Genomic DNA, 12,004 nt, shown 5'->3' on the forward strand with positions numbered 1-12,004 from the left:
TGGATTCACACTCACCCGTACCCTTGTGCAGAAAATGTATTTAGATTGGCCAGGGCAGGACTGACGGTGCACTGCTCTATCAGAGGGGCTGCACTGTTCAGAGGGCAGCACAGAGGGAATGCCACACTGTCACTGTTGAGGGAATACTGATCATCTGGAGCAGCTGTCTGCTTTCAAGGAGACAGTTCTTACCTGGATTATTGTGGAGTTTGCACTGGTTCTTTCATCTCATTTCCTGCTGCTGTACGAGACCATTTCATACAAATCCGTTGGCACAGGTCTTTCTACATTTCTGGTTGGACTAGGAACAGATTTGAGGACAACATTTAACTGGGGCAAGGTGCAATGAGAGAGGCTGGGGTCCAGGTGAGGGGGTGTAGCTGTGGAGGGGCTGACTTAGACGGGGAGGAGTGCAGGGGCTGGAGGAGATAACAGAGATGGGAGGGGTGTGTTGGGACCAGAGGGCATTACAGAGAAAAGGAGAATTACATGTTCCGAAGGAGGTTTCAGAAATTTTTGGGAGGTTTCCCAATACTCACTTGTCAGTTTTCCAGTAGGATTTAACTAACCAAATCACAGCCACTGTTGCAAGAAGAAAAAGAACTCCTCTTACAGCCAATGAGATGAGTAGTATCTTGGACGACTCTCCCTCAGCTGAGACACAAAGAACAAAGAGAATTATCGATATCAATCTCAGGCACGCTGTCATCAGTACTCATTCCTCAGGTACTGGGTGGCAAACAGAACGTGATTACTGTGATGGTCACTGATGGCTACAGAAACTTTGATGGGGTGAGAAAGGATTGTGAAAGGCTCGATTCCACCAAGCCATCTCAGATATCCCACAGAATGTGTTTGTAAAGCAGGATGTTCAATGTTTGCCCCGATACAGATAGAGTTAACAATTATCCCTCAACCACTAATTACTTCAAATCTATCTTCACTGCAAGGTGGGCATCAACAGATCTGAGGGAGGTCGACATCGGTTGTAGGGCAAATTTTGGGGCAGAAGTGAAGGAATGGCCCATTGTGGGAGAGCAAATACTGAAGGAACTCCATGTTTGAGTGGACATGGCGCACTGTGGAAGGTTGGGTGATGGGGCTGCACTGGACTATGAAGGGGTTAGCGATGAAGGAGAAGGAGCTCAAGATGAAAGGGTCAGTGAAGAACATAGAACAGCACAACACAGTACAGACCCTTCAATCCGTGAGTTGTGTTGGCCTTTTAACTCATTTCGGGATCAATCTAACTTTTCTCCCCTACAGAACCCTCCATTTTTCTTTCTCTATTTGTCTATTGAAGGGTTTCTTAAATGTCCCTAATGTATCTGTCTCGACCTCCACCCCTGTTAGTGCCTCTCACATACCCACCGTCTCACATACCCACCATTCTCACTCAACCTACTTCTGACATCTGCCCTATATATTCCTCCAAACACCTTCAAATTATGTTCCCTCATAGTAACCAATTCTGTACCGGGCCAGAGCTCGCTGTGTGAAGTGCGGTCAAATATAACTCAATGAGGGACGGCACCTCCGCGGGGATTTAACCACCTTTTCTCCTTTCCGCGCCGTCTGCTTATGCAGCTGGAGCGGGGTGGGGATGTCGAGGGATGCTTTCAGGTACAATTTCAGGAGTAATGTTACACAATTCCATGGCTACCAACCGTCTAGGAAGCACATAGTTCGGACATATTCGTAACCGCCAGGCTGCTAACCATCACGAAGGCAGAAGCCGACGCCTCTGGGCTTCCCCCGCTGCTCCCCTCTTTCTGTTCCTCCTGTCACCCCCCCCCCCTTCTCCCCTTGCCCTGGTGATGGAGGTCGGTGTTGGGCGCGGCACGGTTGAAAATAAGGGGTGGGTACAGATAGTAAGGCAAGGAAAAACAAGAAACACCCCGAGGCTTCTACCCCTGCGAAGGGGCGGACGGTTCCTGTTAAACCCGACACGGAGAGCCCAAAGCATCTGCGTTCCAGTAAAGGCCGGGAAAGGGGAGGTGGTGCCGGAGGCTGCGGACACATCCGAAATGGATGTCAGCATGCCTCTGCACATTTGTGGTCTGAAAGAGTCCAGGGGTCACACGAAGGGCAGGATTTACCCTCCGGTTAAGGCTGGATGCTCAGAGTGTGTCTCCCCAGAGCTGGAGGATACTCCTACCGTAGAGGAGCCCGCAGCCACGGCGGCATCTGCTGAGCGTGTGGCCTCCGGGCTGGTGAGTGGTGCCATAGCACTGGGTGCTGGCGGGGAACAAGCTCTGCCCCATGGTCGGGAGGAGAAGGGCGATGCTTTGGTAAAGCTGCAGTATCTGGAGGACGATGCTGACGGCCGCTACTGAGATTATTTCAGATGTCCCGGTAGGTTCAGAGCCCAGCGGCCCTCAGCATCGGTCATTCCGGCAGCCCCGTCCGCGGCGGGAGCCCCGCACAGCGAGGAGGTTTATGGCAGGTCGGAGATGCTCGTTTGAAAGGAGAGTTAGCGGGTATTCTGTGTCATTCCGGTGTTCCAATCAGCGCCAGGAGCAGCGCAGAGAGGTGTAAATAAAAGTAGAGAAGTGACAAGCGGAGCGGCCATTGTTGAGAGTGGGCCAGTGGTGAGAGTGCGAGTGACAGGCTTTGGCTCAAAGGAGGCTTCAGCTCGGAAGAGGCTTTGGCTCTGGGTAAGTTTCCGGGTAAGTTTCTGTTAAATTTCCCCTTTTCTGCTGTGTGGGGTAATAAATGTAGATTAATTGGTCATTGTTTGTTTTCGTGCTGCATGCTGAAGTCATTCTCAGAGTTTCCCAGGGAACTACATCTGCATGAGGTCCATCCAGCTGCAGTTACATGAAGAACATATTAGGGATCTGGAGGAGCAGCTGGGGATGACCTTCAGCTTGTACGGGTGAGGAGACCATCGATTATAGTCATAGGGAACGGGTCACCCCGAGGTTGCAGCAGGACGGGGTAGTTGGGTGACTGTCAGGAGACATGAACATGTGAAAAGTCAGTTCGTACAGAGCATCCCTGTGGCCGTTCCTCTCAATAATAAGTAAACCGTTTTGGATACTGTTGTGGGGGATGACCTTCCACAGGAATGGCATGGCGACCAGGTTTACTGGCTCTGAGCATGGGTCCATGGTGCAGAAGGGAAAGAGGGAGTAGAGGGGAGCGGTAGTGATTGGGGAATCAATAGTCAGGGGAACAGACAGGATATTCTGTGGATGTGAACAGGACACCTGGATGGTTTGTTGCCTCCCAGGTGCCAGGGTCAGGGACATCTCGGTTCACATCCACAGCATTTTGGAGGAGGGAGATCCGCCAGATGTCTTGGTACATATTGGCACCTTTGCATTTACTGACTTTACACAGACTCAACCTGTAAGTTAACCTTCTGTGGTGACCCACTTCCCAGCGCACTCGAACAGGCTCACAAAGCGGTGCGCGCCGGCATTGAGGCCGGTCCCAAAGAGGGCGCCAGGCCTGCTTCACCAGCAAGGGGAAAAGCCCGCGCGCGGGACGGGACTGTGAATACCCGCCCCCTACAGTATTTCCGCCCGGGGAGGGCGGGATCAGGAAGGCTTTAAAGCGAGGCCGCGAAGTTTGAATAAACCTCTTTTGCAACTGTAGCTCACTGTCTGCGTGTCGTTATTCCAGCGCTGTGTGTGGCACCCTGCTACAATTGGTGACCCCGACGGCCCAAACGATATTTGGACCGGAGATGAACGACGCCGCATCTGTTCATGCAGTTTCGTTAAAACTGCCAAGCTTCTGGACGCTGCGACCTCACCTATGGTTCCAACAAGCAGAAGCCCGATTCCACATTCGGCAGATAACCTCGGATGCCACACGTTACTACTACGTGGTGAGCTCCCTCGACCAGGAGACAGCCGCCCAGGTTGAGGAGTTCATACAATCGCCCCCGGAGGACGGCAAATACACAGAATTCAAAGCCTTGCTCATAAGGACTTTCGGACTCTCACGGCGTGAGTGAGCTGCACCTGGATAGTTTGGGGGACAGTCCACCGTCGGCTTTGCTGTCCCTGGCCGGAGGTCACAAGCCCTGCCGCATGTTTGAGCAGGCACGCCTGGAGCAGCTGCCCGAGGACATACGCCTGGGGCTGTACGACGCGGATTTTAGCGACCCCCGGAAGGTGGCGGTTCGAGCGGACGTGCTGTGTAAAGCCAAGTAGGAGAGTAGGGCGTCCGTCGCACAGATCACCAGGCCACGCTCCCAGCAGCACACCAGACCAGTCCCAGCCGCAGAGCCCGCCAACCCCAGGGGCACGGGTGGGGGGCCCAACGAACAATGGTGCTTCTACCACCAGCGGTGGGGCGCAGAAGCCCGCCGTGGTCGCCCGCCCTGCAAGTTCCCGGGAAACGCCGGGGCCAGCCGCAGCTGATGGCTACGGCGGCTGGCCATCGGGATAGCCTCCTGTATGTCTGGGACAAGCAGTCGGGACGCCGCTTTTTGGTCGACACCGGAGCCCAGATCTGTGTCTTACCTCCGAAGAGTTATGACACCTGCAACAGAGAACCGGGTCCCACCCTGAGGGCCGCGAACTGCAGCACAGTAAGGACCTACGGCACCCGTACGGTGCGGCTACTGTTCGGCTCCAGCCGGTTCACGTGGGACTTCACACTGGCCGCCGTAGCCCAACCGCTCCTGGAAGCGGATTTTTTGCGGGCTCACAGCCTACTGGTCGACCTGCCAAGGAAGAGACTGGTCCATGCCGAGACCTTTCAAACGTTCTCCCTGGGTGAAGCTCAGTTCCTGGCCCTACACCTAGACGTCATCATGCTGTCCGATAACAACTTCACCAGAGTCCTGGCGGATTTCCCATCGGTTCTGGCACCGCAGTTCATGGCAGCCATGCCCAGACACGGCGTACAGCACCACATCCCGACCCAGGGACCACCCCTCCACGCCCGTGCTCGAAGGCTTCCCCTGGGCAAGCTCTGACTGGCGAAGGAGGAGTTCAAGAGGATGGAGGAATTGGGGATTATCCGGCGGTCCGGCAGCCCATGGGCCTCCCCCCTGCACATGGTGCCCAAAGCGACAGGGGGCTGGAGACCATGCGGCGACTACTACAGGCTGAACGAGGCTACCACACCGGACCGCTACCCTGTGCCGCACATTCAGGACTTTGCAGCAAACCTGCACGGCACACAGATCTTCTCCAAGGTAGACCTCGTCCGGGGATACCACCAAATCCCGATGCATCCGGACGACGTCAACCAAACGGCACTCATCACCCCGTTCGGCCTTTTCGAGTTCCTTCGCATGCAGTTCGGCCAAAAGAATACCGCGCAGACGTTTCAGCGGTTAATGGACGCGGTGGGACGCGATCTGGACTTCGCTTTTACCTATTTGGACGACATCCTCATAGCCAGCAGCAGTCATCAGGAGCATCTGTCCCACCTCCGTCAACTCTTCGCCCGACTAAGTGAATACGGCCTCACGATCAACCCGGCCAAATGCCAGTTCCGGCTCGACACCATCGACTTCCTTGGCCACAGGATTACTAAAGACGGGGCAACCCCTCTACCCGCCAAGGTAGACGCGATCCGCCATTTCCCCCGACCCAACACAATCAAAGGCCTTCAGGAATTTGTGGGTATGGTGAATTTCTACCACCGCTTCCTCCCTTCAGCTGCCCGAATCATGCGCCCCCTGTTCGCCCTGATGTCGGGTTCGGGCAAGGTCATTACCTGGGACAAGGAGTCCGCAACCGCTTTCATTAAAACCAGAGAAGCGTTGGCAAACGCCACGATGCTAATGCGCCCCAGAACGGACGTCCCTACCGCCCTCACAGTGGACGCATCTAACACGGCAGTCGGTGGAGTGCTGGAACAGCTCATCTGGATATCTCGCTTTGGGGTACCGGCCCACATTACCTCCGACTGAGGCGCCCAGTTCACCTCCAGCCTGTGTTCAGCTATGGCCAGCCTTTTGGGGACACAGCTGCACCACACAACTGTCTACGGACTGTGGGGCGTTTCCACCGTCATCTGAAGTCGGCTCTCATGGCCCGCCTCAAAGGGCCTAACTGGGCGGACGAGCTTCCCTGGGTCCTGCTCGGAATTCGCACGGTGCCCAAAGAGGATATTCACACCTCGTCGGCCGAGTTGAAGTACGGCTCACCCCTGGTCGTCCCAGGAGAGTTCATACCAGCCCCAAGGGGGCAAGAGGAAGAACACGCAGTAGTCCTGGGCAGACTACGCGAGAGGCTCGGTAACCGGGCCCCCGTGCCGACTTCACAGCACGGGCGGACCCCGAACTGCGTACCTAAAGACCTGCAAAACTGTAAGTTCGTTTTTGTATGACGGGGCGGACATCGGGCACCCCTACAGCAACCCTACGAGGGGCCGTTTACGGCATTCAGAAACAACGGGTCCACATTCGTGCTGGACATTGGGGGGAGAGAGGAGGTTTTCACGGTGGACCGACTCAAACCGGCCCATGTGGATGGCGCAGACGGTCGAGACTCAGGCACCGCGGGCAGAGGCAGGCCTCCCAAATAGAGTCCGACCCAGACTGTGGACATTGGGGGGTGTATCGCCGGTTGCGGGGGGGGGGGTATGTGGCGACCCACTTCCCAGCGCACTCGAACCAGCTCACAAAGCGGTGCGCGCCGTCATTGAGGCCGGTCCCAAAGAGGGCGCCAGGCCTGCTTCACCAGCAAGGGGAAAAGCCCGCGCGCGGGACGGAACTGTGAATACATGCCCGCTGCATAGATCTGTCAAGCAAGAGCCCCGTTAACAGAAACCATGCTGACTTTGACTTTTTCTTATCAAGATGCGACGGATAATGGTAGTGGCATGGAATCCGAGCACACAATCCTCTCTGTGATGTCACTTGTGATGGTGTCAGCTCTCCACTCCTTCGACACTGCGGCTGAGGAGAGAATGAATAATGATTGACAATGGATGACTTGTCAAAACACCAGACATGATATCCACACCCTGTATCACTCCCGCACTGTGGACATAGTGCGCACCGAGTGTGGGAAACACAAGGAAACCCAGCCGGGCTCCTCACAGATGGCGGGGACATGTTAGATTTTGGGGGGCAGGTTCATTCTCTGTGGCTCATTGGCCTCAGGGTCAATGGAGTTTGTCTAATACTGTCAGGAAGGATCAATGAAATGGGTATCATCTAACACGGCAGGAAGAAATGGAGTGCCCAAAATTGGTCGTTTCTTCATTGGTAATCATTTCCTATATGCTCTTCAACGTATCACTATCTCTGCTCCTTCCATGATCTGCTACATTGGATGTATGTGATCTTATGCATCTCGGAATGAATGTGGATCATTATTATCTCAGTGATCCCTGTGGGACTGCCACAGGTACAAGGATGCCGATGTGTCTGTGATCGAGTAGCATTGATGCTGGTGACAGAGAGATTGCGATTCGGGTCCGTATTGACAGGTCCCACACATACAGAGCAGCTGGATGAACTTTGGCTTGTATGGGACAGTGAGATCATCAAATAGAGTTACAGGGAACTGGTTACCCTGATGTTGCTGGAGGAGGGGGTATTTATGTGACTGTGGACATGTGAAATGTCAGTTCATGCAGAGAATCCCTGTGGCCATTCCTCTCAATAATAAGTATAGCATTTTGGATACTGTTGTGGGGGATGACCTTCCACAGGAATGACATGGAGACCAGGTTTACTGGCACTGAGAATGGGTCCGTAGTGCGGAAGGGAAAGAGGGAGTAGAGGGGAGCGTAGTGATAGGGGAATCAATAGTCAGGGGAACAGACAGGAGATTATGTGGATGTGAACAGGACACCAGGATGGTTTGTTGCCTCCCAGGTGTCAGGGTCAGGGACATCTAGGTTTACATCCGCAGCATTTTGGAGTAGGGAGAGAAGTCTGATGTCTTGGTACATATTGGCAACTTTGCATTTACTGACTTTACACAGACTCAACCTGTAAATTAACCTTCTTAGAGTCTTGCATAAGGACTCCTGATTCCCTCTGGAACTGTAATGTTTGAACCCTTCCATTTCGATAATAGTCCGCACTACGGTTCCTTTTATCAAAATGGATTATCATGCATTTGCCAACACTCTATTCAATCTGCCACATTTTTGTCCATTCTTCCTGTTTGTCTAAGGCAGGGGTCAGCAACCCGCGGCTCCAGAGCCGCATGCGACTCTTTCATCTCTGTGCTGCGGCTCCCCGTGGTTTGTTAGTTTTTGAAATGTAATTCGAAATTTGAAGATTATGGTGATCTTGTACAATCTAAAAATGTTGTGGAGACCCCATTTCCTGGCACATCCGAACCGGCTCACAATTAGCCACCGTTCCGGCTAAGGGAGATAGCCTACGGGGGTTTGTGAGTACGTGTCTTTTGGAGCATCCGCGCCCACGGGGACGGGTTGAGGGAGGCTTTAAAGCAAGGCTGCTAGTTTGAATAAAGTTACCTTTGACTGCAGTGTCTTTATTTTAGCGCTGCGTTTAGCACACTGCTACAACGTGTTTTTTATCGCTATTAATATACATCACCACTGCCAATGCCTGACACCCACCAGTACGCGCTTTCTTTTAATTCTTTGATCCAAGGTAGGCTAACTATGGAGTAACCTTCAACCCAACGTCTTTTTTTCGGAGTTCAAAATGTTTTTGTTGCATGCAGAAATGTAATTTCGTTTTCTCTGCAGGAGTTCATCAATTTCATAAATGCAACACATTATAGTTTGTTTATACATAGCATAAAGGCAAAAAAAAACCGTTGTATACAGTGTTATTTCATTTTAAATGTCAAACGGGTTTTGTGGCTCCCAGTGTTTTCTTTTCTGTGGGAAATGGGTCCATATTGGCTCTTTCAGTGGTAAACGTTGCCGACCCCTGGTCTAAGGCCTGCTGCAATCACATTGTTTTGTCAGCACGACTGACCTCCCAACTATATCTGATCATCAGCAAAGTTGCCACAAAGCCATGAATTCCATTATCAAACAATGTGAAAAGCAGTGGTCACAATACAGACCACAAAACACCTCTAATCACCAGCAGCCAACCAGTCAAGGCCTCTTTTATTCCCATTCACTGCCTTCTGCCTGTCAGCCATTCTGCTATCACGATCTATCAAGCAAGTTCCTGCTTACAGAAACCATGCTGACTTTGACGTTTTCTTATCATGTCTCCAAGTACCTCGAAGCCTCATTCCTAATAATGGACTCCAACACTCCCAGCCACTGAGGTTCGGCTAACTGGCCTATAATTTCCTTTCTTCTGCCTAACCTCTTGTGCTTGCTAGAATTTAAAAGGATGAGGTTGGATCTCATTGAAATCGTTTGAACCTTAAAAGACCTAGACAGAGTAGATGTTGAAAGGATTTTACCTATGGTGGGGAAGTCTAGGACATGAGGACATGACCTCAGGATAGAGGGCTGTCAATTTAAAACAAAGAAACAGAGAAATTTCTTCAACCAGACGTTGGTGAATTTCTGGAATTTGTTCTCTGTTGTAGAAACCAGGTCACAGGTTGTATCTAAGGCAAAGATTGATGGGATCTTGATAGACCACGACATCAAAGGTTATGGGTAGGAGGTCAGGAGTGGGGCTGAGGAGGGAAAATGGATCAGCCATGACCGAATGATGGAGCAGGATCAATGGATCAAATGACTTAATTCTGATCCCATGTCTTATGGTCTTCTCATGGATATTCAGGGCGGTATATAGTTATCCTCATACTGAAATTTGCAGCATCTTTCTGTGTACTCTGCAGAGTATTGCTGTACCTGTGTGATAACTGTTCTCCATACTTACACACTGCACAGTAAGTGAGAGGGTCTGCTCCGATGAAACAGATGGGTATCTGACTCTGCAGGTGAGACTTTGCCCGTGGTGTTTGGGTACTGGGGTCATGGTCAGGACAGAAGTATATGTCAGAGTGTTGTGCCACCGAGTTACACTGCTTGAGACTGATGGTGGTACATCCGTGGGGGTGACCCAGGTTAAGGTGGGTGAAGTTCCATTACACGTTGTGTTGAAGACGCATTTTATGTTCACAGACTTTCCTTCAACAAGTTCAGCAGCAAATATCGTGGGTTTATCTGTGAAATCTAACACAGAGAAATGAATCATTCTAGTTCAAAATCACAAGATGCATCAGTTCAGATAGAAATCCCAGTTCCACAAGTGAAAATATGTTTACAGGATGATCCCTGAACAATGAGGGTAGAGTGTGAGGGGAAGTTGAACAGTGTGGGGTTCATTACTGTTCTGAAAGCTGTTGAGAGGGGAAATGGGAATCAGAGTCCTCCACTGAGAGCCTCAATATCACCCAGTCACTGATACATCCAGTGGGGTACGTCCTTCCCCAAACAGTGAGATATGGGCAAAGTGGACTTGGTCATGGGGAGGGGTGAGTTCAAAAAGATCAAATTAAATTTATTAGCAAAGTACATATACAGGTTGTTACCTTGTACTGTACTACCTTGAGATTCATTCTCTTTCAGGCATTTTGGGGGAAAAGTAATCAAATGGAATTTACAAAAATTTACACAAGTTGAAAAAGACTGACAAGAAAAAGATAAATTGTAAATTCAAAAAATACAGTATTGTAAATATGAGTTGAAAAGTGTCCTTGAAAGTGAGCCTGTAGGGCACAGTATCAGCTCAGAGTCGGGGTGTTTGAGGTTATCCACACCATTCCAGGAGACTGGTGTTTGAAGGGGAATAACTGTTCCTGAACTGGGTGGTGTGGGACACAAGGCTTCTGTACCTCCTGCCCGATGTTAGTAGTGAGATCAGGGCATGGCCTGGATGGTGGATAGAAACACAATGGACAGAGGAAGGTAAGGATGTGCACATGTTTGTGACAGAGAAGGAGAAGGAGTGGATGGTCAGTGGGATGATGCGCACTGTCACATGCAGAGAGACCCAATTGAACAAGTAACTGCATGTCATTCTGAGAACCTTTCGTATCCATGTCAGTTGTACTTCAATATGATTGAGAACATAGATCAGCTTTCATAACATAGCAATAGTTGATAAGATGAAAGTACAGAGGCTGCATCGGCAATGAATTTGAAGTTTCCAAAAATATCAGGAGTTGTGACAATGTGAATATTGAACTCGTACAAGTTTAGATCATTCCTCACTGACTGCTGATTGTCTGCTGTGGAGTCACCACACAGAACACCTACCAGAAACACTGAGCAATGTAGTAGATTGATAGTTGAAATTATCTTGTCCGCCAAATTCAATCCTGAAAAAGTATGGCCCTGCATCTTCCAGAGTGATGTTGTCTATAACCAGGGAACAGTCACCATCTTTCACGTCTGCAGGCATACGGGTCCGATAAAAAAAATTCAGGATCTCCTGACTGTGATCAATCAAGTGAAAGGCTATTTGAGGATTTTGTGCTATATCAGCCTTATACCAGATACCAGTCCTTGACTTCTTATCCAGATGTGACGGATAATGGTAGTGGCATGGAATCCGAGCACACAATCCTCTCTGTGATGTCACTTGTGATGGTGTGTCAGCTATCCACTCCTTTGACACTGCGGCTGAGGAGAGAGTGAATGATTATATGACAATGGATGACTTGTCAAAACACCAGACTTGATATGCACACCCTGTATCACTCCTGCACTGTGCACATAGTGCATGCTGAGTGTGGGAGACCCAGTAAAATGCATCAGGTCTCCTCACGGATGGCAGCGGCATGTTAGTTTTACAGGGGGCCGGTTTATTCTCAGTTGGCTCATTGGCCTCAGGGTCAATGGAGTTTGTCTAACACTGTCAGGAAGGATCAATGACATGGGTGTGATCTAACACGGCAGGAAGTAATGGAGTGCCCAAAATTAGTTGTTTCTTTATTGGTAATCATTTCCTATATACTCTTCAACGTATCACTGTCTCTGCTCCTTCCATGATCTGCTACATTGGATGTATCTGATCTTACGGATCTAGGAATGAATGTGCATTATTATTATCTCAGTGATCCCTGTGGGACTGCCACAGGTACAAGGATGTTGATGTGACCGTGATCGATTAACATTGATG

General features: G+C 50.5%; 1 protein-coding gene across 1 annotated transcript in view; it reads right to left on the reverse strand.

The window, feature by feature from the left end:
* Window positions 1-223: 223 nt before the first annotated feature.
* Window positions 224-12,004, reverse strand: part of LOC132399117 (sialic acid-binding Ig-like lectin 10) — a 740,957-nt gene continuing 729,176 nt past the window's right edge. Inside the window, exon 4 of the mRNA XM_059979146.1 lies at window positions 224-654. Coding sequence (XP_059835129.1) covers window positions 536-654 — 119 coding nt within the window. The 3' untranslated portion in view covers window positions 224-535. The remainder of the gene's footprint in view (window positions 655-12,004) is intronic.

Source organism: Hypanus sabinus, chromosome 1, assembly GCF_030144855.1.
Source record: "Hypanus sabinus isolate sHypSab1 chromosome 1, sHypSab1.hap1, whole genome shotgun sequence".
In the NCBI taxonomy this organism is placed as follows: domain Eukaryota; kingdom Metazoa; phylum Chordata; class Chondrichthyes; order Myliobatiformes; family Dasyatidae; genus Hypanus; species Hypanus sabinus.